At 35.2% G+C, this 24,532-nt stretch overlaps 5 protein-coding genes across 5 annotated transcripts; 2 read left to right on the top strand and 3 right to left on the bottom strand.

Moving 5' to 3' along the window:
- Nucleotides 1-1,209: 1,209 nt before the first annotated feature.
- On the top strand, nt 1,210-4,999 carry SAPINGB_P002520 (uncharacterized protein; the record flags this gene model as incomplete). The annotated part of the gene is made up of 6 exons (XM_031997238.1): nt 1,210-1,276; nt 1,397-1,809; nt 1,874-2,087; nt 2,133-2,536; nt 2,761-3,842; nt 3,910-4,999. The coding sequence occupies 6 exons, from the start codon at nt 1,210-1,212 to the stop codon at nt 4,997-4,999; spliced, it is 3,270 nt and encodes a 1,089-aa protein (XP_031853129.1).
- A 167-nt stretch (nt 5,000-5,166) lies between these two features.
- Nucleotides 5,167-7,692, bottom strand: SAPINGB_P002519 (uncharacterized protein; the record flags this gene model as incomplete). The annotated part of the gene is made up of 1 exon (XM_031997237.1): nt 5,167-7,692. One exon carries the CDS (start codon nt 7,690-7,692, stop codon nt 5,167-5,169), a length of 2,526 nt encoding a protein of 841 aa, XP_031853128.1.
- A 1,111-nt stretch (nt 7,693-8,803) lies between these two features.
- On the bottom strand, nt 8,804-11,557 carry SAPINGB_P002518 (uncharacterized protein; the record flags this gene model as incomplete). Its single annotated transcript, XM_031997236.1, has 1 exon — nt 8,804-11,557. One exon carries the CDS (start codon nt 11,555-11,557, stop codon nt 8,804-8,806), a length of 2,754 nt encoding a protein of 917 aa, XP_031853127.1.
- A 3,889-nt stretch (nt 11,558-15,446) lies between these two features.
- Nucleotides 15,447-17,993, top strand: SAPINGB_P002516 (uncharacterized protein; the record flags this gene model as incomplete). Its single annotated transcript, XM_031997235.1, has 1 exon — nt 15,447-17,993. The coding sequence occupies one exon, from the start codon at nt 15,447-15,449 to the stop codon at nt 17,991-17,993; it is 2,547 nt and encodes an 848-aa protein (XP_031853126.1).
- A 2,029-nt stretch (nt 17,994-20,022) lies between these two features.
- SAPINGB_P002515 (uncharacterized protein) lies at nt 20,023-23,382 on the bottom strand (the record flags this gene model as incomplete). Its single annotated transcript, XM_031997234.1, has 2 exons — nt 20,023-22,784; nt 23,130-23,382. The coding sequence occupies 2 exons, from the start codon at nt 23,380-23,382 to the stop codon at nt 20,023-20,025; spliced, it is 3,015 nt and encodes a 1,004-aa protein (XP_031853125.1).
- Nucleotides 23,383-24,532: the final 1,150 nt, after the last annotated feature.

Here is a 24,532-nt window from a genome sequence, read left to right as displayed (position 1 = left end):
TTGTTCACGGAATATTGTATTGGCAAACCCTAAATAAGCTTGCCGGGCAGTGGAGTCGCCATAAAAGATGATTTTGTCGCCGGGTTGAAAACACAGGTTTAAATCATGATGGGAGTACTGCCTTAAAGAACATCCATCTGGCTGCCATCCGGTTGGCATGGGGTTTATATCATGTATATACCTGCCATATTTTAGTAAAGAGTTGCATGAATTATCATCTGTTGATGATGTATTGTATCCTTCCATATGCCATTTGTTGAAAAAAATGGCTGCTAGAGTTGCTAGAACTAATGTAAGGTGTATTTTGAAAAGAACCATTATGTCTGAAAAAAAAAATTTTTTTATCACATAAAATATATACAAGAAAGAAGATAAATTATTAAGGAGAAAAAAAAATTAAACAAAAAAGCTAACTTAACTAAAAAGCTCTGGCCGTAATTATATAGATATAATCATAGGAGTTATTATCATGAAAAAACCAAAAGCAGAGCCATAATCTTAAAAGGAAGCCTTGATATTTTTTCAACTTTGGTGAAATTTTTTTTGGGTAGAGGCACCTGAGAGGATCTCCACGTTTTGGCAATGCATTTATAATTTTAAGAAACTTTTTATTTTATAACAATCGAATACTTTTTTAAAAAAGAAATATATATATTAATAATGATAAACATTTTTATAGATTTTAATTTTGATTAAAAGTATACATTGCGATTATTCCACTTATATAAAAAAAAAAGAAACACAAGAATTCCTTACAGATCAGTACGTTTCCTAATCTCAGGCTTTAATAATTATTATAATAATATTATATGTCACGTGATATCAGTATTAATATTAATTTACTTGTTGTTTAAGTGGTTAGGGTTATAAATAATCAGTGGCAAAATAACTTTAACTCATTTTTTAAAAACCTTAAAGAAAAAAAAATTTGTAGTGCCACCACCACCACCATTATCCCCACAGCACAATAATAGGACGAAATAAAGTCTATCTTAAGATCTTATTATATATATTCAAGTCATTGGTTCAATTTATTGGTTCTATTTATAATTAAATTACTTGAAATATACCGAAAACACGACCGTTACATAAATTCAACTTAAAAAAAATATGTAAAATACCCCCTACTACTACTTAACTTTACGAGCATTTTAGAATTTGTGAAATATTCAAACAAAATATCTCCAAAATCATCTATCATCAACTGTAATGAATCCTCAAGATAACAATCTTACAAACACTCAACCACCTAATACTTCCATTGGAGGTTCTTCCCGTCCTTAAACTGAAGCTGGTTTTCAACCTCCACAGACGAGCAGGGGCCAAAATGTCTCAAATTTGACCGCTCACAACTCAAACAAAAAAAGGAAATATAGAGAAACTCGACTTCCAACAGGCACTTTACCTGCTGTTACTCCTCAAGCTTCAGTATCATCTTTTAATCCCTCTTTACAATCGCCTAATAATTCTTCGCAATTTCCTTATCCTTTACCCCATGGTTATACTGCTACTAATCAATCGATTCCTCAAAGAAATTATTTCCCATCCCAAATACCTTCTCAAAATTCATATCCTTCTATTCATCACTTACTTCTCTCTCGAAATAATGTCCCTCACTATCAACAACAGTATCTTTCTCAAAATTCTGTTCTCCAAAATTCAGCTCCTTACATTCAACAGCAATATTCTTTTCAACATCCTGTTCCTCAAAATCGAGCCCCTCACATGCAACAGCAATCTCCTTTCCAACATCCTGTTCCTCAACATCCAGCTCCTTATATCCAACAACAATATCCTTCCCAATATTCCGTCCCCCAAAAATCAACTACCACCTTCTTTTAATAATACGAGCCCAGAACTCGGCGTTACACAGAATCCTGTTTTTATAAATTCCCAGCAACAAGCCATACCTGCTATTCAACAAAGCGATGAACTCAGAACACCCCCTTTTTCATTAGCACCCTCTGCAAGTCATCAGCAGCATAACCCAACTATAGAGTCTTCAGAGGGGACTAATCAACGGCAAGATACGCCGTGTCTTTTGAAATTAAGCGACATTAGTTTAGATGATGATTCAAATTCTGATGGTAAGTTTTTTTTTTTTTCTTTTTTTTTTTTGCTAACTCTTTTAGATAATTTTAATGGTGACGACAAAACCAGTAACTCAACTATGGTTGAGGCATCTGTTTCTCAATATGACAATTTGAGAAATAGTTTCCAAAATCCTGGAGACATTTTGGCAAGCCATAATAATTTTATCAAAACTTTGCGACATTTTATGGACAAGATTGACAAGACAAGTAAAGTTGTTGAGGAAATTTACTTTTTCAGAGTTACTCTCGTAACTGTCTTTCATCAATCTAGAATGTCTCCTAGGGAATTTACAAATAGACTAAGGTCTTTTTCACCTGTTAATAAAAAAGTGATGAGAGGTCTCATCAAAAACGCTATGAGCATACTTGACAACATGCAACCTATAGAAATAAATGGTGAAAAGGTGCCTTATATGGGTGTACCTTTGCCTGGCTTCATTAATGTATGTATTAAGGGCCATGTTCCATTTTTTAATCAATATGCTACTCTTCAAAAGTGCCCGGTTATAAACTGTGAACAGACTACCACTTGCAAGACTTATTTCAATGGTATTATTATTTAGTCCTAGCTCTTAAAGACCCCAAAAAAGCTAAATTGTTGAGGCTAGGTCCTAGCAGAAATGATTCAAATGTAATAGACAGTCTTCTACAAGGAAATCTATTTCAGAATCGTTGCTTTGAAACTCCCGGTACCAGCGATTTACATGTTTATGTTTCTCTTTTTAGTGAGGAAATTTCATTCCTAAGTAAAAGGCACATCAAATATAATGCCATTGTTGCTCTTATCGACAATCTTCCATACAGTGAGCGTATAAAGAAAGGGAATCGAGTGATAATCTACGCCTTCCGTAATTATAGAGAGCGAGAAAAAAAAAAGAAAAAAGACACGAACAATGAGGAAGGTATGGGAGAGAATGTTAACTTCCATAACAAGTCTTCTGTCGAGGCAACTGACATCAGCGCTTTCTATAAGATTGCTGCAGACCATTTCAAGGTTCTTTCCGATGTTGGATTTGAAACCTACGACGCCAGCAAAATGAAAAACGTACGGGTTTACGTTCATCTTCGAGCCTTTGGAGGAGATTTATCATCTATCTCCTCAATAATGGGGCACGACGGACCGAAAGCCACTCACCCTTGTTTTTACTGCTCTATACCCCAAAGCATTGATTCAAACAAGAAGAAAGGAGTTATCACAGCGATAGCTTGTGGTCCTGAAGGTCAGCACCTCTTCCATCAACTTTATGATATGCAATGGTACCTAAATAGAATAGAGCCACTGCTTGAAAGTCATCGACAAAAGTCTCCTTACGAGGAATATACTCAACTCACTCCGGCAGAGAGAAGAGATCTGAGTTTTCGGACATACTCAGATGTTGTCCATTTGAAATCAATATCTTTTCCTCACTCCTTCCCTTTTGATCCCATCAATGTATTTTTTGAAAACATTACTCTTATGTTTTATCAAATCAGCACTGGTTCATCTATGGATCAAATTGCAGAACCTAATTTGAAGGATTTCACCTTTTCAAAAAAGGAAAAAGAAATTCTCTTGAGGATGCTTGATATAGTAAATGATCGTTTCAACTCACGCACTCTGAAATTCAGTTTCCCATCAGAAGAAATCGCTGCTGGCAAATTTGAAGATGTTAATGCTGCTCAACTAGAGGTTCTGTGTTATCTTATGCCCATTTTCCATCATCAACTACAAGTAGCTAATCCTTCACCTGAAGCATACTCTTTAACCCTGTATCTCTGGGATTTATTTGCAGACTTCTACTATGATGAAAATTGCAAACGGGAAATTGGTCAAAAGAGCCCATTTGGATGGCCTAGGAAAATGTTTCGAAGCCCTTGTTAGAGATTACGAGTACACTATTACTCATGGATACAAGGACAACTTCCCTCTTTGCACCTTGTCTATTCATTTGTGCACTCATGCAGCCACTCTTATTGCTATGGTTGGACCTCTCTCACAATTTAGCAATTACAGTGCGAATAATTATATGAATGGGGCCTTTAGTGATTCAAACAGACAAAGAGGTCTCACACCTCAGGCCAAATACCAGCAATTGGTTACTGCTGCTCACTCTATTATGTTTCACTCTGAAACTCGCATCCATATAGGTTCTGCCCATTTAAAAGGGAAATCGAAACTATTCGGTACGACTCCAGACGCCAGTCGTTACCAAGGCATTGTCGAGAGACAGTTGCATGAGGACTTGAGATCAAAGAATTTAACTCTAGTGCAATCACCTATTGAGTGGACGGATAAGAACCACATACGCTTCAAGTCCATCATGTTTACTGGTTTTGGTTTTAAAACCAGAGTTGGTGGCTTAGTTCGAGTCAAGCCACCTTCCGGTGGTCCAGCAGAAGCAACAGAAAGCCATCAATACTGTCGGTTGTTGGATATTGTTAATTGCTTTAACATTGAAGTTATAAGCCAAACCACTGAACCAAAAGATTACACATACTCGCAAACATTTGCGGTTGTTGTTTCGCTTCCTCTTCGATATGTTTATTCACAACGCAACAAATTGACGAGCCAACCAGCTGAGAAACTGGTCCGCTGTAGCTACTGGTATTCACATGAAATACTTAAAGATAACATTTTTGTTGTTCCCTTTAACAGGATTGCTAATCCTGCTTATTCAATTTTGCTTAATGGTTACGGTGAGTCAGGTAAATTACAAGACATAAACTATATCTATGATCCGTACGTTGCTTGCCGGATTGATGTCAATGGTCACTTTGAAGATGTCTTAACCAGACATCTGGACGTCGATATCAATAGACATTTGATTCCAGACTTTGACGAAGAGGAGCTTGGTGACGTTTTAAAGGATTATGAGGGTGAATTTATCGATGACATCAAGGGACCTAGTGGATGTGAGTATCAGTAAAAAATAAAAAAAAATAAAAAAAATAAAAATAAAAAAAAACGGAATTTTAGGTTACAAATATAAATAACGGTGGAATAAATAAATTTTAGATAAAAAAAACTATATTTAATGTCAATCTTGTAGACTCTTTTGGAAAATCGATTGAAATAATGTTTAGTTCTGGCCATTCATTCCTTTTGAGATTCAAGTTCAACCTCATCCGTTTCCTCATTATTATTCATTGGGGCATCCAAATTCTTCCATACACTTGCACTAGCTTCCGCCAAAATACAAAGAACCCCGACCGAGATTGCTATAGAAGCACATTTGCGCACTTTTTCCCAAACTCGCCACTGAAAAAATGGGAACTTGAAACTTTCATCAACAAAATACAATGTTCGTGTTACGAAGGATGAGTTGACAACCCCTGTGGGGAAATAATGAAGTCTTAAAGTTCCACTTGCAGCCAAAAAAATGTATGGATAAAGCTCCAATGCCTCATAACTGAACCGGCCTAATGAAACCCAGCAACTAGCATAATATTGTTTCGAACTACCTCCAAAATCTGTTTGCACCAACTTTAAGATGCTTGATCGTATAATAATGTAGCAAATTGAAGCCACCAAAGCTATTATTGAATGAACCACTGGAGTGTAGTTTTGTCCTCGTTTATTTAAATACTCATCATAAACATCTGTATGCAGTTCAATGTACGACATGGGATTGTTAAGGCCATTAGGATTTGTAAAGATAAAGTATGCAAATATATTTTTAACAAGGTTCACAAGGATCAAAAATATAATTAGAGCAACTGTGGGGAAAGTAATAAACGAAATTTTTGAATTCTCCAAAAGCTTTGCTTTTAAAAGTGTCAAAAAGTGAGAATTGGAGGTTAATGCTAAAAAAATTGTCAATGAAATAGCCCAAAAGTCATTTCTAACACAATAAATCTCTGGCAAAAGAAACCAAGCAGTAAAAGAGGCCGCAAAAAAGATTAGACCTTGCCATTGATGATGACAAACACAAAGTGGAACAACAAAGTAAGTAAATACGGACCAAAAAAACAGCTTAGCTGCAAGATCAACGTATGATTGGGGAATAGAACCAGGAATCAGATTAGTTCCAAAAGTATCAGTAATATTTATGCTTAGAAACAAAGGTAAAGTTAACACACGAGCCAGTGTTTTAATGAAAACCGAGAATATGCTTATGTATGACTTCTTTAAATCTTTAGCGTTTTCAAGTTTATCAAGATAAGCAAAACTCATACTGTAAACCTGAGCCATAGACCATATGGAAATCAATACACGTGCCAGTATTTCGAAATCAAATGTTTCAACAAGTTCACGTCCACCAGTGAACTGAATAATCAATAATAAAGACACACAAATGCCCCGACATTCTGCCAAAAATGTCTCTGAAAGATGAAATGTTTTAAGTGGGCCAGCATTTGACTCTTGTTCAGATAAGTAATCAGACAATGATAAAAGTGAAAGCAGTGTCCAAATTTGAAGTAGCCCTACCAATTCTGAGGAGCTGAATGATATTGATGATTTACTGATGAGATTCTTTTCATTGGAAATATGTGCCCATAACGATACCAAGCCAATTATACTAACACTGATACACAGAGGCTTGGTTAGGTGTCGAAATTTTTTAAAAAGGTGAGCAGCTACTGCAAAACATATGACGGGAATAGAAACCTTAAGAACCTCTAGCAATTTGAATGCTTTGTCGCTCTTATACTGAGCACAACAAGACCCTCCCGCCAACGGTTTTTTTGTAGATTCAATTAATCGCTGATTGCACATATGATTAATAAGAATGCTTCCATGAAGAAGATAGGTAGACTCAGTATAATGTACCAAAATATCGTCATACAATGCAACATGGTTTTCAGCACCAAGCTCATTCACAACGGGTAAATAATAAGCAGAGATTTGATCTGTGTAACCTTCACGAGTTCTGTACCTGACTCCCCCATGCTGGAGTGTGGGGTGAATTGCAGATGCCACACTTTGGTTTGTACGTTGAAAATTGAAAAGCTCATCGGAAATTCGAATCATAATATTAAACTGGTCTAAAGTTAATTTATCTCGCCGGATTTCATTTAATAATGAGTAGTAAGGAATGAGAGGGGTACCAAAGTATACGGCATCAAAAGCGTTTTCAACTCGGAAATCGAGGACTTGTAACAAATCTTCCACGTTGCGACGATAAATATTAGCAACCTCAGATGGTTCTTCAGTGTATGCAAACCAGGCTCCGCCTGCCACATATAGATATGTTTTTGGAGTGTAATTCGGATCTTTATTGTAACCAAGGGCTTCTGTTTTTTCTTTTGAATGATGTCCATTTAATGCAATATCTTTGATTGTTGTTAGTCCGGTGCCGTTAAAGTACTCGTCCCAAATAAAACTAGTTTTGATTTCATCACTAATAAAAGGAACAAAATGATGGGCCCCAAGGGTTTGCATTTTTTTGTGAAATAAAGTGTTGATAAAGCCCCAAAAAGCTTGTCGGGCAGTAGAATCGCCGTAAAAAATAATTTCGTCACCAGGTTTTAAACACAGGTTTAAATCATGGTAAGAATACTGCTTAAGAGCACACCCGTCAGGCTGCCAACCGGTCGGGTGATCATCTGTATCGTGTATGTAGCGACCGTATTTAAGCACCGAATCGCAATTATTAACGGAAGAGCCATATTGACTCATATGCCGTAAATTGATTAAGATAGCCACCAGTGCTACTAATGGAATTATAAGGTATCTATTGAAAAAATAAAAAATTCCCATATTTAACAAACTTGAGCCGCAGTACTAAAAAAAAGTCCCCAATTTGATCCGATGATGGCCTAGTTTTTAAGGTTAAACTGTTTCAAGTTGATGAGCATAGAAAATAGAAGGATCCCAAATCATAATGACAATTTGAAAGAATAAATATATATTTATGGTGGTTTTGTCATTTTTGTAGAAAAAAGCGGAAAAAAGCTGCAGGTATTTATTTCACCCGATATACGGTGTCCAGCTGGCAATATCGCAAAAAAAAAAATAAAATAAAATAAAAAAAATAACAAACAAGAATTGAAAAAAACAAAGCCGGGTAATTTGAATTAGTTATTTATAAATGTGATTATTTGATATTCAGATGGTAGATTGTCAATCATCAAAATCCATTTGTAAAAAAAGTTGTTAAATCATAAATGCTATTTGTAACCTCTCGATTTACATTAACTGCATGCTTAATATATGTTGTATAAATTTATATAATTGTATTTAAATACAATACACTAAAATAAAATAAAATAAAGTTAAGATTTTTTTTCTCGATTCTGAAAGCAAGCACATCTTGACAAGTTACTACTCTCCAGATTGCGACGTATTTCATGTTTTGTTTCTTCACAGAGAGAAAATCATGAAGTTGAAGAAGAAGATTTCAGAAATGCTGCCTGCTGGAAAAATAGAAATATGTGCTAGGCACAATCAAAAAAAAAAAAAATTGACCAGCAGTGCCAGGTTATCAATTTGGTTGGCATTAACAGAAATAGGAGGATGTACAAAAATTTGATGAAGAGTTTGCACAAAAAAATTTTATCATCCCCTTTCTTTCAAGTGTCAACTGACAGAGACTAGACTCTCTAGGATGTGTAAAAATTAGGTTGCGTTTATCACTTTACACACTTATTATTTGTAAATGAAATACAAAACTAGTAAAAAAATATTATGAACATATATATTTCTAATCAGAATTAAAATTAAAAAAAATCAAGTTCGATGCCCATATTTTTTATTATTTATATAATTCTTTAAGTGTATCTAATCTACCTTAATTTGTTATTAAGTTTCTTTGTTCCTGAAGTTCGTTCTCTTCTTTAATCATTTCTGTATTTGATACTGCAACCGTTTTACTAAATTCTTTTTTCCAAACACTGCTAGATATCTCCACAAGTGTGCAAAAAGTCCCAAAAGATATAAATAATGCCACACACTTGTTCAATTTTCCCATTAGAGTAATCCCGGTATAAGAGAAAACGTAGTCTATTGGCGTAAAGAAAAATGTGTGAGAAATTTGAGATGAAAGAACAATACCAGTTGGAATGTAATTCAAACGCAAAGTGCCACTTGCCGCCAGTAAAACATAAGGGTAAAGAAGAAGAGCTTCATAGCCACTTTTAGCTGCGCGAACCCATAATCCAATATAACGAGAAGCAGCCTCGATGGTCGTATTCAAAAATCGCAGTCTTAGAATTAGGTAACAAACTGCAAATCCTAAGACAAGAACTGTGTGTGCTATTGAGTTATATCCCTTTCCACGTTCTTCTAACAGTTTGTCTTGAACTTCATTATGTAGTTCGATAAAAGAAGTTGGTGCAACAGGTCCATTTGGGGAAATGGAAATGAAATAAGAAAATAAATAGCGAAACCCATTTAACAGAAGGACAAAAATGATAACAGCAACCGAAACTAGCCGAAGAGAAGGTTGAAATTTGGATTTACTATTTTCCATAGATTGAAGCTTGCAGTAAAAAGCAACCCAAACAGCAAAAAGTACAACCCAATAGTCTTCGGCAAAAGAGTTTAAAGTTGTTAAAAATATGTGCTTTGAATTTGAATCCGCAAGATACATTAAAAACGGAGAAAAAATAAATGGAATCAAAGAGAAAAAAATAAAAATAAGAGTTTGCATTTCTAAATGTCTGTTTGAAGCTTCAATATCGGTAGACGATAACGTAGAAGATAAATGGAAAACAAGTGGAAAGACCAAAAACACAAAGGTAAACCAATAAGCCAGTTTTATGGCTAGGGGTATGTAGGATGGAGCAACAGTGGCGGGTATATTTTCCATAACACTGTAATTAATACTGGAGGAAAGAAGTAATGGAAGAATTGAAATCCGTGAAATTCTATAAGCAAAAAGAGGAAAAGACGATTTGTAAGATTTTATGAGCGTGAAATTTATAGACAAAGAGTCTAAATATTCCAATGTAAATTGATAAAGCTCGAGCATTGCCCATGTTGAACTTAATAAACGAACACACATTTCACCGTCAAACGTTTTTTTCAAATAGGAAAATCCAGAATACTGAATCAAAATTAGTAAAGAAACACATATTCCTTGCCACTCAAGAATCAGTTGCTTCGAAAGTAGACCCTGAGCATATCCAGGTTTATTATCCTCGGTAGGAAAAAAAACATAGGATAAAAGCGAAAGTAAAATCCAGACTTGAATTAAACCAAAAAATTCTTGAGAAGAATATACAAGGGATATTTTGGAAATAAGTTGTGATTGATTAGATATACCAGCCCATGTCGATATTGAGCCAAGAACCAAAATCACTAATGCCGAAAATTTGGCAGTTGGTATAAGTTTTTTAACGTTAGATGATGTTTTCATTAAAGCACATAAAGGTATAAACACAAGTGATTTAAGAATCAGTCGAATAAACCACCCATTTTCCCCATATTTATAATCCTTAAACTTGACACAGCAAGTTCCTGAAAGAGGCTGTTTAAGTTCATCAGCCACGCGCTGATTGCAAAAGTGATTTAAGAGAATGTTTGCTTGTTCAACAAATGACGGTTCTAAAAAGTGGATCCCCATTTGGTCAAATAACCCACGATGGTTAGTTCCTGATAATTCGTTAAAAACAGGGACGTAGTATGATGAAATTTCATGTTGGCGGCCTTCACGAGTGCGGTAACGGACACCACCATTGTACTTTGCTGGATAGCTTTTTTGAACTGTTTGATTTGTTCGCACATAGTTGAACAGAGCGTCAGACTCAAGCATCATTCCACTATAGATATTATTATTCATGTTTTCCATGCGGACATCCTGGAGAATCCCATAAAAGGGAATAAAGGGAGGAGCAACATAGACACCATCAAAAGCTCCATCAGCACGGTTATCAACGATATCCAACAACCTCTTGAAATTCTGAGTAAACCGAGGAACAACCAGGTCTGGAGCTTCGAGAAATGGAAACCATGCACCACCAGTAATAAAAAGGTATAATTTTGGATTATATTTGGAATCCTTTTTAAATTGTATAGCCTCTTGTCGATGTCTTGAAATCACCCCGTTCAAGGAAACGTCACTGAGTACTTCAGAAGCAGTTGTGTTGAAAAAGGTGTCCCAAACCAAACGAACCGTGATGGAATCTCTTTGAGTAATATCATCCCTGTGGGGGCCATTGAATTGATGGTGCATGCGAAAAAGAATGTTTAAAAATCCCCAATAAACTTGACGAGCCGTTGAGTCACCAACAATCATAATTTCATCACCAGGACGTAAGCAAGAACCGATACCATAATCATTTAAATTTTGATAGTGCTGAAGTGCGCATCCGTCCGGCTGCCAATGACGAGGTTCTTCGTCAATATCGCTAAGGTAGCGGCCATACTTGAAAATGGAATCACAGTTAGAACCGAGAGTAGATGGTTTGTGGTGTCGGTCATTGTTTGATAGCGAGTATTTCTTTAAATGATGTATATTTGCAAAAATAGCGAAAACTGAAAATATTGGTATGATTGTTAAGATGAAGCGAGTCCCTTTGAAACCCTTAGAAAACGGTATCATTGTTAACCTTTTTTTTTTTTCAAAAAAAAAAAAAAAAATTAAGAAAAATTAAGAAAAAAGGCAAAAGGAACTTATGAAAGATTAAAAATGATTAATTCTGAAGATTCGAAACAATAATAAGAGAATAAGAATGACAAGTTATGAAGATAGTGGAAAGAGCAATTTTCAGGCGTAAGGATATTTTAACCATAACTTTTTTTTGACTTAAGTAGAATGCCGATTTGTTAATTATAATATTATTGAAATATACAGTATTGTATCATAAGATTCCAATAATGGTCCATAATAGTGATGAAAAATATAGCAGTTCTCGTATTTGAATCAATGGAAATAGAGGTTAAAAGTGTTTTCTTTTCTTTTTTTTTTCCATTAATCATTGATATATTAAAGACAAGATTGTATATATAGTGGGTTAACCTGTGATATTGTGAAGTTGATGAGACCCTATTAAATGTTGAAATATAAATAGGTACGCCTCTAAATGGTACAATTATTTAAGCGCCATGTCCTATGGCATTAATGAATTGAGTGACGTTGCTTTCATTTGTAAATTTGTTTGTTTGTTGTTCATAAAATTAATCACAATTTTTTTTTTTAATTCACCCGGAATCCAATTATTTATTTTTTTTCATTTAATATAAATATTATAATATTTATTTTTTTTTTTTCACGATATTCAAAAATTAATAAATTTATAAATATAAATAAATAAAACCCTAGCCCTATAGCCTTTAAATTTAGACCGGGTAACTACCATTACCAGTATAATGAAGTGCAAAGTTCTTTATAGGTAGCGAATAAATAAAATCAAACGGTACGTCTAGGTTCCTCTGATATTGAAGGTTTGTTTTCAATCATGAAGGTTTCTTTTGAAGACCTCAATAATGGATCTGTTACAGCCCTTTAAGAGTTATCATGGGAATGTTTTAAAAAATAAAATCTTGAATTTAACTAGCATCTTCCTTAAACTCTTCTTTCTGAATCTCATAGTGGTTCCAATAACTTGAACATCCTTTAGCCAGCATGGCACAAATACCTACAACTACTGTAAGGTTGATTCCATACTTGATAGCAACCCAATTTTTTCCGGTATAGCTGCGCCACTCTAATCTATAATCCATTTTGTAGTCATCAAAATCAATATCGTGAGGTTTCTCTAGCCCAATAGAAAATACCTGTAACAGTGTTTGACCAAAATTAGACAAAAGGGCATGCCGCCGTAAAATCAAAACTTCATATCCAAAAGATCCCACTACCGAGTATGCACGTAAATGAAAGTCCTCAGGAATAAAAAAACATAAAGCAGATACCAAGACTAAAAATAAAACACTAACAATACCGTGGACAGTTGTAGTATAATTAGCTCCACGATGATTTATTATGGCATCTGCATATGCTCTAGGATTAAAATCAATTGCTGATGGAACTGTATCTGCTCCCGTGAATTTACTGACAGGAAATTTAAATGCTCGAAAAAGACAATCCAGAAGCACACAAGTCAATGCACAAGTAATTAGGATCCCTTTTCTTGAAAATGTCTTATCTTTAAAAAATGAACTGTTGTAATTTGAAAAAAATTTCGAAATCCAGGCAGTAAATGTTGCTAGAAACAAAACCCAAAAGTCGCTAATTATCGGTTGTATTGATGAGACCTGAAAAAAAGGAGTTTTTAAATCCATCTGAATTGGAAAAATTTGTTGAATCAAGTGGACTATTAAACTCAATAATAGAAAAACAACTGCTTGAAACCCAAGAATCTTATATTTAAGCAATTTCCAATTAATACCTTCAAGGTAAAATTTATGACCAAACAAAAAACCAGATAATACGCTTAAAACAGAAATATAAAGGGCTATGAAAGTGTACCAAAAAAGAAGTTTTACCGAAATTGGAGCCACTAGTAATAATGTTTCAATACGAGAAAGAAAATATCTATTTTGATTAACGATGGCAAAAGAAATAATTCCAGGAAGTAAAATAGCGTGAGTTGTGTGAAAAATCCAAAACCTAAATGTACCAATAAAAGAAATCTTTTGTGAATGTGAGTTAGATATCAGATCTAAATATTGAATTGTATAATCATAGATATCAGCAGCAGTCCAACTCGTTAGCATCAGATTGGCCAAAAGAGTGCCTTCAAATTTAGAATGAACATTGCTGTAACCAGAAATTTCAATAGCAAGAAGAATCAATACAGATGCACCCTTAAACTCTTGAGATCTAGAAGTATGTGATGGGCCCAGCGTACCAAACCCAAGTGCTAGAATTAACTGAATCAGTATCAACAAAAGAAAAGGGTTAAAAGGGATATCAATTTTTGCAAATGCCTGTGTTTTCTCGGAATAATAGACATATATGATGGTGGTAAAAATTGCAAAGAGTGTGAAAATAGAAGTAAACAAATTTAACCTCTTAAATAATGGTATAGAAACCCCCATGAATAATATTGCAAAAAATGAAATTGTTATAATACTTGCAAAATTTATTTGAAAAGTTTTCGCGCTAGGTGAATAATCCACACAGCATGTTCCTTTAAATCCTGAAGCACCTGAATCATGCATTTTTTGATTGCACATATGGTTGAGCAAAATAGATGCCATGGTAAACCTAGTCTGATCAATATAACTAGTGCCATCTTTACCATAAACCTCTGGATGATTTACACCGCCAAGTTGATTAAAGACAGGTACATAATAAATAGTCGGTCCCGGTATGCTGTCATCACCATTAACACTCACAATCCCACCGGTATATGACTTTCTATCAAACCCTAGTGTCTTGTCTGTTTCTTCTATAAGCCCATCAATTTTGGAGGAAACAAGAGCTTGTCGATTCAAACCTTCAAGTAAAGGGTAATATGGGATCAATGTTGGAGCCACATATATCTTTTCAAACCCAAGGGTGCCATTATTAGCCATTTTTAAAAGGCTTGAACAAAAAACTTGAAAATAAAGGGCAAACTGCGACTTGATGTTAATTGTGTTATCTTTGACTTTGCTTTTTAGGATATCATGGCCGGTTGTCAAAAACAGATAAGTGAGAGGTCTATCTGTGCGGTTATATTTTTGAGCAACTTCTTTTGCATAGGATTTGTGTGGAGAGTCAATCCCATTACTGGCGATATCACTAACTATGCCTGTTTCGACTTCGTTAAGATAAGGTAAGGCTAAAAACCGAAGGAGTATGCCGTTGGGCAATGTTAAATTAACCGATTTAAACTCAGTTTCAATCTCTCTTTGATAGCCTCCGGGTCCTAAAATATTGACAAAAGCATAGTAGACCTGTTTCGCTGTTTCGTCACCCGCCACAATAATCTCATCACCTGGACGTATGCATGTGTCGAAAGTACCAAAGGCGCTCAGATACTCGTAAGGATTAAGTACGCAACCATCCGGTTGCCATGCCTTCGGCATGTATTCGTCATTGTCTAGATATCTTCCAGATGATAACAGAGTATTGCAACGAGTAGTTGCGTTGCCTGACTTAAAAATAAGGGCAGAGTTAGAGTTGTAGTCTTTAAATTCTGCAGCTTTGCGTGTTGGCGAAGAAACTTTAGCACGAATATGCGTAATGCTTGAACTAGATCTCAAAGAAATGAAAAATAGAATTATGGGCACAACAATCAAAAGAATTAACGATGGATTAACGCCAGGCGCTGAGCGCAACCTTGGAAGGAGCTGCGTAATCATGAATAAAAGCGTGGAGTTAAAAAAAAATGTCTGGGTAAAAACAACTTTGGAAAAAGCCAGCAAATTATATGATGCACCAAAAAAACCAAAGTGAAAATAATAAGCTGAACAGACAGCTATGATGATTTGCAGAAAAAAAAAAAAAAAAAGTACTCCTTCAAAAAGTATCATTTTTATATTTCAGCCACTTCAGAACTTTCATGAATCTTGGGAATACTAACTCGTCAGCCATCAATTCTTGGAAATGGCTACAGTTCAATCTGGTAGCAGTCCCAATACTTCTGCTATCAATTGCATTTTTAACAAATTTACGGACGCGCTATACTTATGGAAGTGCTGGCTGTAATTCAATTCTTAAAGGAGGCCGATACCTTGATAACCCTTCGTTTTTCCCGCATCAGTGGCAGCCAGATGGTTGCACCTTACACAAATACTCAGAACAAACTTCACCAAATGAATTGAGTCCTTGTATTTTGCCCGGCGATGAAATTATATTTTATGGTGATTCGACTGGCCGCCAAATTTTTCATGCAATGGGCAACCTTATCCAACAAGGAGCTGTTCTTGATGCCAAAACTCATACAGTATCCTTCAACGTTCACAATATCACTATAACATTTGTATGGGCACCCTTTTTTAACGATACCGGTAACGATATCATTAAAGACATTGCAAAACTTGGTCCGGATTCTGAATACAAAAAAGAAGCCAATGGTCGTGCAACACCTGACGCATTACGACCACCAAAAACATTTTTAATTGCGACAGGTGGGTTCTGGTTTGCACGAGATTTGGGTGAAGAAGCTCCTAAAATTTTTAAAGAACGGCTACAATCTTTAGTAGACACCATACTGAATGCTAAACCTGGTGCTTTTGAAAACTCATATTTTGTGCCTATTATGATGCCATATTATTTAAACCTTAGTGATAGAAACCGAGATTTTTTAACACCAGAGTCTGTGGGCAATTTACTAACGATTTCAGATGAAGTTTTTTCCTTCAAAAGAGGAAGTAAAGGTGGCCCTGGGAAAGGAGGCGAAATTTACAGCTCTCTTGATTCATCAAAACTTGCTATCAATTATGTTCCAGTTGTCTCGAATCTTGCTGGAGAAAATAATCCAGGACTTTTTGACTCTAAAGGCGTGCATTTTGCGGCTGCTGCAAGATATGTCGAAGCCAACATTTTTTTAAACCATATGTGCAATAAAGAATTGGCACTAGAGAGACAAGGTTTTGATAAAGAGCATGATATAGAATCATTTTCTGGTACGTGTTGTGTTCAATACCCTAAAGTTTCATATTTGCATTTAGCTGGCGCTATCTTGATTATTACCGTTGGTTGCATGTTATTATTTAAAGTTCAACGAGACTACTTGTTTAAAGCAGTGCCAATTTTAGTTACTATTTTATATGTCTACACTGCAGAGCGGACACACACTTTTAATACCACCATGCTATTTTACGATTCAAGAAATTTGTTAGTTTTCCTTCAAATTTCATTCTTTTTAGGGCTTTTCTTTATCAAAGAAGGTAAACCGATAGTTGATGGTTTTACATTTAGCGAAAATTTTATTTTAGAGTTTAAAGGGATATGCATCGTTATGCTTATTTTGATTGAGTTTACAGGTTACGATCTTGAGTTTGATGAATTTAGCGGTGCCATTTTGGGTCGAATTTTTTATTCATGCTGGACAGCTTTTGAAGTTTACCAGTTTACTTTAGAACTTTTCCGCTCTAAAAGTTTTTCTCCTAAAGAACGATCTTTATTTTTGGGAATTAAATTTATTCGTCTTCTATTTCTCCCTACAATTATTTCTTTTGTTTTAACATATAAAGAAAGCCCAAGCATATTTCATTATTGGGGACCGACTGTTGTTCGTCTTGCTTTTTGGTACATGTTTGTGATTTCATTTCACCCTGCTACAAAGTTTGTTCCTGAATACTTAAAAAATTATTTGCCATTGTTTTTGGTTTTCTTTGGATTTATCATGTACCCCATATCATCCTCAATAGACCTAGGAAGAGAGGCTATTTCTATTTCTTATGATTATGTTTTGATTTTCCTATCAGTTGCTTCAGCTATTTGTGGTTCATTAACATCATCAAATTACTCTTTAGATTTTAAGCAGTCATATGGAAGAACTTTTTTTGCTGCCCTGATATTTGCTATTGTTATCAATATTGCTTATTACCTTGTTCCGGTATATTTTCCCAGCGTCATTGGATCATTGGTAAATCCTTCTCTGCTTGAATGCAACAACAATGTTCGTGAAGCAGCTATATTTTTCCGAGGTTTGTCATATACCCCTATAAGTCACTTTTTCCTTACTTTGATTTTTGTTGTTACCTGGATAGCATTGCGAACCCAAATTTCGCCCAATACGTATATGAATTTTTTTGTCGAATCTGGCAAATGTTCTTATGAGGCCATTGTGTTACGCTTCCATATTGCTCTTACCGCATCTGGTTCAGTTTTGCTTTGGCTACTTCCAGGAGGGTCTGGGGTAGTTGTTTCAGGACTGCTGAAACGTGCCTATCAAGTAATTTCAAAAGATACACCAATTAATAATTTTGAATTCCCTGGTGAACTTACATTTCAAGCTAAGTGCATTTTCAATGCTTTATTAGTTTTCACTATATTCAGTTTGCTTGTGAGTTCTTTGGGTTCTATTTGGGCCAATTTGAAAATTTTACAACCAAACAATGACATTGAAACCCTAGAAAAATCCTCTGAAATGGATCCATAACATTCCTAATCTAAATGTTTAAAAAAATTGATTTTGATGTTCATATTTTTTAGTATTTATATAATCCTTTAAGTCAATTTAATTTAATTTAATTTATTATCATGTTGGACAATATATATAGCATCACATTATTTAGCAAGATTTTTCAAGGGTTTTTGCCTCATAAAAACTGGTCAAAAAAGGACTTATAGGTTATATAAAATTTATTTAATATTTTGGTTGAAAAAATTTCTACATCTGGGGAAGTAGGCCTCTTTGGAATAAAAGTGTTTTATCATATTGTTTAAAAAACTTCAAACAATTAAAAAAATATAGGTGGGATAAGTTAAAATTTATATTTTCTTATTTAATAGTTTAAAAAAGTTTATTTGCTCGATTTCATTCAAGGTTTATAAATACAATATTGTATTTAATGTCAACGTCATTGCTGTTCTTTTTTACTCCTGCTGTATAACCTTCCGTTTAAAATAAAAGACTGTGATTGTTTGATTGTTTAATTGTTTGTTTGTTTGTTTAATTGGCTATAAATATATCATCAGCATGAACGATACCCTTTTTTTAGATAGATACAATTGTATCTCCAAAAGCTTGAAAATAAGCTCTGATGCCAGCCTACAAGAAACAGACAGATCAAATACCAAACCTTCCTAACATATCTCCACTTGTCTTTATCAACGGTATAATTTTATTTCTCAATTTCTTCAAGTCAAGCAAAGATAAAAAAAAAAAAAAAAAGAATGAGATTGTCCATTTGTCTGCTTGTTTGTGTTTGTTTGTGTTTGTTTGTTTGTTTGTGTTTGTTTGTTTGTTTGTTTGTTTGTTTGTTTGTTTTTATTCGAGGGTTATAGATGCTTGTTTGTTTGTTTGTATGTTTTTATTCAAGGGTTATAGAATTATATAACATCAGCATCTGCGCTATCCTTCTTGTCCATACTATATATTTTTTCATTTTAATAATAAACTTTTAATTTTGGCTTCAACATTGCATCTCCAACAGCCCGAAAATAAGTCCTGATGCCAGCTTACGAGGAACAGGGGGTTAAAATAACCAAACCTTCCCAACCTATCTCCACTTGTCTTCATCAACGCTGTAATTGTATTTCTTAATCCCTCCAAGCAGAGATAAAGCTTACAATCTCTTGTAAGCCAGTTAAAGTGTTTAAGAGAGTCGACATGTCCATCTCTGGAGATATCCGTTTCAGTCCTTTTCTTTCCTCTTCAAGCAAAGGACACTCAACTAAAATGTGATGAACTGTTTCCAGCTCTCCACATTTGCAGTTGTAACTATCCTTTTCAATTCCAAACTTTTTAAACCATGCGCCAAAGTTGCCATGGCCTGTGCGAAATTGAGTAATATTACTCAAGATCCTTCGACTATCTTTCTTCATGATCACTTCCGTAACCATTTTGGAAAGATTATCAGTACATTTCGACTCCACTGTCACCAAATGCTTGTTTGTATTTGTTTATGCTGAGTAACTGAAGTTGAAATGGTAGTATATATTAATTCAAACCAAGTCACGTTATTATTAAGCGACATGGCGCAGAGGAAGCGCGCAGGGCTCATAACCCTGATGTCCTTGGATCGAAACCAAGTGTCGCTATTTGTTTTTATTTTTTTTTAAAAAAATTATCCCAGCTTTAAGTGCTACGTGGAGAAGAAGAGGAAGAAAGACCCAATGTTGATTTTAGATATAGGAAAACCTTTTTGGGCGTATTGATTGTCCTCTTTGTTAATATTTTCTTTGTTTAAACAAAGAAATTTCTCATCAACTTTGTTGTTCAAGTTAAAAAGAAAGGCTACGGATAAATTTAAAATAATAAAAGCTTTTATTTCCAAAAAAATACCTTTAACAGAATGGTTTTTTAGCAAAATGTTAACCACAATCTCTTCAAAATCAATACATTTTGCCTTTTATAAATGGTATATATTTAATACAAATTTATTTTCTTTTTCTTTTTTTCCCCCCTTTAATACATTGATATCAATCAACAGATAAAATTTACAACAAAAGTCCTTATATACATGTTACCTTAACATGTTCTTCAAGTTATTGCGGCTTTGCAACAATGTTTCACTAGTCGGTGGAGGTGGAGGTGTAGCGCAAAAAATATCTTTGTAAGCTTCATTCACTTTTTCTTGCTTCTCGAATGTGAAAAGCTCGACAATGTCCTTTGATGGAAGAGTGTACCCTGCGAACCGGTTGTCCTCCAAAAAAAAATTGAGATAAAAAGAACCTGGATTATTCGGAAACATCATATCAGCATCAACAAAATAAATGGGATTCAACAACTTAGATGTCTCCACCAACATGGGAAGCTCAAATGTCAAAGGGTCAACATTGTATGTCAAAAGGTCCATCCCATCCTCAGTGAATGAAAAGCTCTCTTTGGAGCCCTTAACGTGAAATAAGCCAGAAGATTTGATCTTCTTAATCACAGCCATCTCAACAAGATCCCCATCTTCTGTCTTGTAAGAGATCAAGTCCAACACAATGCAAATGGTCGAAAATGTGTCTTTATGGTCTGACTCCACCCGAGCATAACTACCCGACTTAATGACCTTGTTGGATGCTAAAAAAAGGCATTCATCGTACCGAGTCAATTCCTCGTAATGCTCTGTGTCCTTTCCAATAAGTCCCTTAATCGTATTTGTACTTAAATGAGAACGCTCACCGTTATCAGTAGATTCGAAATCTTGGTTCATATACGGCTTTTGCAGCTTGACCTCTCCAAATTCAATTACAGGTATCTCACCCATAAAAACATTATAGCCGTATCTCTGCATCTTTAAATTAGAAGACTCAGAAATAAATCTGCTGATGCGTTTAGTATCATTGTCCCTGATGATTTTGGTTTTGCGCCCAGCTCTCCAAGTCCAATGAGCTCTTGGGTTTCCAGTTCTCTCAACGATCTTCACAATATGTAAAAGTGTGTGCAAAGGCAATGTGCAACAGTTGTAAGGTTTAGTGTAGTTTGACGTAGTTAGCTCTTCAAACCGTTTTACCATGCCTTTGATACATGGCTCCAACTGCTTCAAAACATCGCGAGGAATCGCTTCCATGTAAAAAACACGAAAAACGCAAAACATATCACAGCAAAGCTGAATAAATGTACGTTGCTTCGGAGTGATAACATTGTCCAAAAGAACAACAAAAACAGGGAAGATTTCCAAAATGGTTTTGAGCTCAATATCTACTAGATTATAAATCTTCCCGCTAAAAAACGTGTGTAGATTGAACTCTCGATCCATCATTTTAGAAGCAAGACCCACTTGATTAAAACAACTAAAAAATCTTCCAAGGATGGCCCGGGCTTCCATATTTAGCAAAAGATCCATTGGAAAATTCTTGCACGGGTACAGCGTATTCCCCAAAGGAACGCCCAAAAGGAGGTCTAGAAACTCACGCTCAAGATTTTCAAACAAAAGATTAAAAGCATCTGGAGGAAATGAATCTTCAAGAGATATAGTTTTGAGTGTGAGCAAAGAAGAGGTTTCACGTATGCCAGTATATTGCTTGTTAATCGTGGATATCAGGTCCGGGGCTTTCAGTTTCTGCAGGTTCTGCAGGTTCTTCAGGTTCTTCATGTCCTGTTGGTAAGTCTGATTGTTTCGAACTTGAAATTCGCCACCAATATTCTGCAAATATCGATTTGGATCATTTGGGTCCAACCTGATAAAAGAGGGTTTACCTCCAAACTTTGAAGTAGGTATATAACAGTTAAAGCAGCTGAAATTTCCAGACGGAGCAACAATACCTGCTGCATCAGGCCGAGCAGTCATATCTCCATTAAAATAGACCAAGTGGCACGTTACCATAACATAGCGCGAGTCGTTGCCAGTACGCACAATAAAACCATGCTTCATACGATTGAAATCATCAACTATGGTTTGAAGAAAAGATGAGTAGTTTATAGGCTTATTATTAAACTTTCTCTTAGGGTAGTTCATTACTGGGAAGAAATGCTTGATCGAATCTCTCATATTGATAGGAACATTGTACAGTACTAAAGACGCGTTCATGACTTCAGATGTTTCACTCCAAAATCCATCATTACTGTCGACCATTAGACCAAAAAAAAGAGGAATAAACTCAATCTCTTTAGCGTAGGCATCTGATTCTTGAGAGCGGATTCCGATACCTTTACTTTCAAGTTCGTGTATATAATCTCCGTCCCAAACGTCACGAATGTAATCGGTGTCCTTTTTGTGTGGGAACTTGAAAATTTCGCAAATTTTTGGGTCTAAGAAAAGCTTGCGGATCATAGGGATTGGCGAAATGTACCAATCAGAGATGTCGTCTGACCTAGTAGTAAAGCAATGAGGGCAACTTCTATCGTTCTTGTGGTCTCCAGTAAAAGCGCAACAGTAGTTTGCACAGAAAGGGACTTTTTTTGATCCGGACCCAAATAAATTGGGTTCAATTGATGAATAGGAATAATCTACCAAGTATTTCTCAAAATCTTCTTTTGAAGGTATATTTTCCGTTAAGCCCAATCTCTTTATTCCTCTTGAGATAATTTCGATCATTCCATAACAATCTGACATGCTGGAATTTTTGGTAGCATAAAAATCAAGTATCCTTAACACAAGAAATGTGGCTGAACCCTTGGATGAAGAGGATTCTTCTATAAGTCTTTCAAATTTGAAAAGATCATCTTCTTTGTTGGGCAAGTGGCGATTTAATTCATTAAATAAACCTGGAGATAAAGAGAAATTGTAAAATTCAGCAAAAGCTTTCAACGTATTTCTTTCCGAATTTTGTGAAACTTTGGCTTCGCATGTTTCTCCTGTGAAAAGTTAGAATTTAGGGGGAAAATTGTATGGATTTTACCTACTATATTGTGGTATATAAAGAGTATCAGTTACATCTTCAGGCTCTGGAAAGATATCTTCTATACTAATAGAATAATCATTAATTTCTGGATTTTTCTGGGGGGGCCGTGGTGGAGGTGGTGGAGGTGGTGTTACTGGTGGTGGTGGTACTAGTGGTTGTGGTACTGGTGGTTGTGGTACTGGTGGTTGTGGTACTGGTAGTTGTGGTACTGGTAGTTGTGGCACTGAAGTATGATTTATTGTTTTAAAAGCCGCTGCAGCTTGTGCTGTATAATCTGATTCTTGAAACCCTAATACACTTCCTCGTTGTGATAATGATTGTGGTTGTGGTGGTTTTAAAACACGAAATCGACCTGTATAAGGATTATTTTTAGTGACTTTTGCAGGGTTTTGATGTTGTAAAAGATGTTGAGAGGGACCGAAATCAGATGGGTTAACAGAACAATCAAACTCCAAAAATCTAGGATAATTAATTTCACCAACCCGACTATTTTGAGTTGGTATTGAACTCATCTTCGAAGGAGGCTGTCCATTTTGGTTTGGATGTTCCATGATAATTGGTTTGGTATGTAAACATTGAATTTCAAGATAAAAAAAAATTGATTGGAATGTAGGAGTGTAAGGTTTAAAACCAAATTTGGATGTGCAACCATCTTTATTTGGAACTTGCAATAAATAGAGAAAACAAAACATACATAACTGCAATATAGCATCCGTAAATATTTAAACCATCTTCCCCCACATTTTCAGTTCAACATTACTAATAACATCTGTACTTAATATATATATAAAAATAAATAAATAAATAAATAATTGACAAAAAAAAATATTAGCCCTACGGGGGGCTTGAACCCCCAACCTTGAGATTAACTTTTATTAAGAGTCTCACGCTCTACCGATTGAGCTAGCAAGGCAACTAATTGATAAAACAATTGTTAAAGTTAATTTAAAATATATTTTAAAGTTATCAAACTAGCTGTTTTCAATTCTTTTAGTAATAAAGGGAAAAGGGCTGGATGGTGTAAAGGGTAACACGTTCGCTCGAAAGCGGAAGATACTGGGTTCGATTCCCAGAATACCCCCTTTTCCTGAGGATGTGTACGGGAGTATACACCTAGACTGAAAACCATAGGCTACCCTGGTTACAGGAATGCCGACTCTTCCGTACAGTCTAAATAGCCTGCAGGTGATTGCGGGCCGTATCTCTGACGGAAGAGATTAAGAAATACATGGGCGTCCGTGAAGATAAGTGGAAATGGGTTGGGAAGGTTTTGGGACCGACAGACTGGTTCTCCCTGTTCCTCGTAAGCTGGCATCAGGGCCCATCTTCCGGGCTACCGGAGACGCACAGAACAGAAACCACCCGTACTAAAAAGGTACAAATGAAAACCGGCAAGTCACATAGTCAGACAATAAAAAGGATAGCGCAGATGCTAATGTTATATAGTTCTATAATTATAGAAGGGTTATAACCCTTGAATAAAAACAAACAAACGAGTCTTTTTTTAACGTAAAATTGCCAAAAGTTAGACCATTAAAAAGGTACAAGTGATTTAAATGTTTTACACTTCTATATCATTTGAATAAAAACCAACATACAAACAAAAAGATCTTAAATTGCACATTTAATTAATATATTTATTTCATTCATATTCTGCTTTTATTATATATTAAATATATATATATATATATACTACCATTA

Source organism: Magnusiomyces paraingens, assembly GCF_902498895.1.
Source record: "Magnusiomyces paraingens strain CBS 517.90 genome assembly, contig: contig2, whole genome shotgun sequence".
Taxonomy (NCBI): domain Eukaryota; kingdom Fungi; phylum Ascomycota; class Dipodascomycetes; order Dipodascales; family Dipodascaceae; genus Magnusiomyces; species Magnusiomyces paraingens.
The sequence above is the reverse complement of the archived record's forward strand: the minus strand, read 5'-3'. Positions and strand labels throughout refer to the sequence as shown.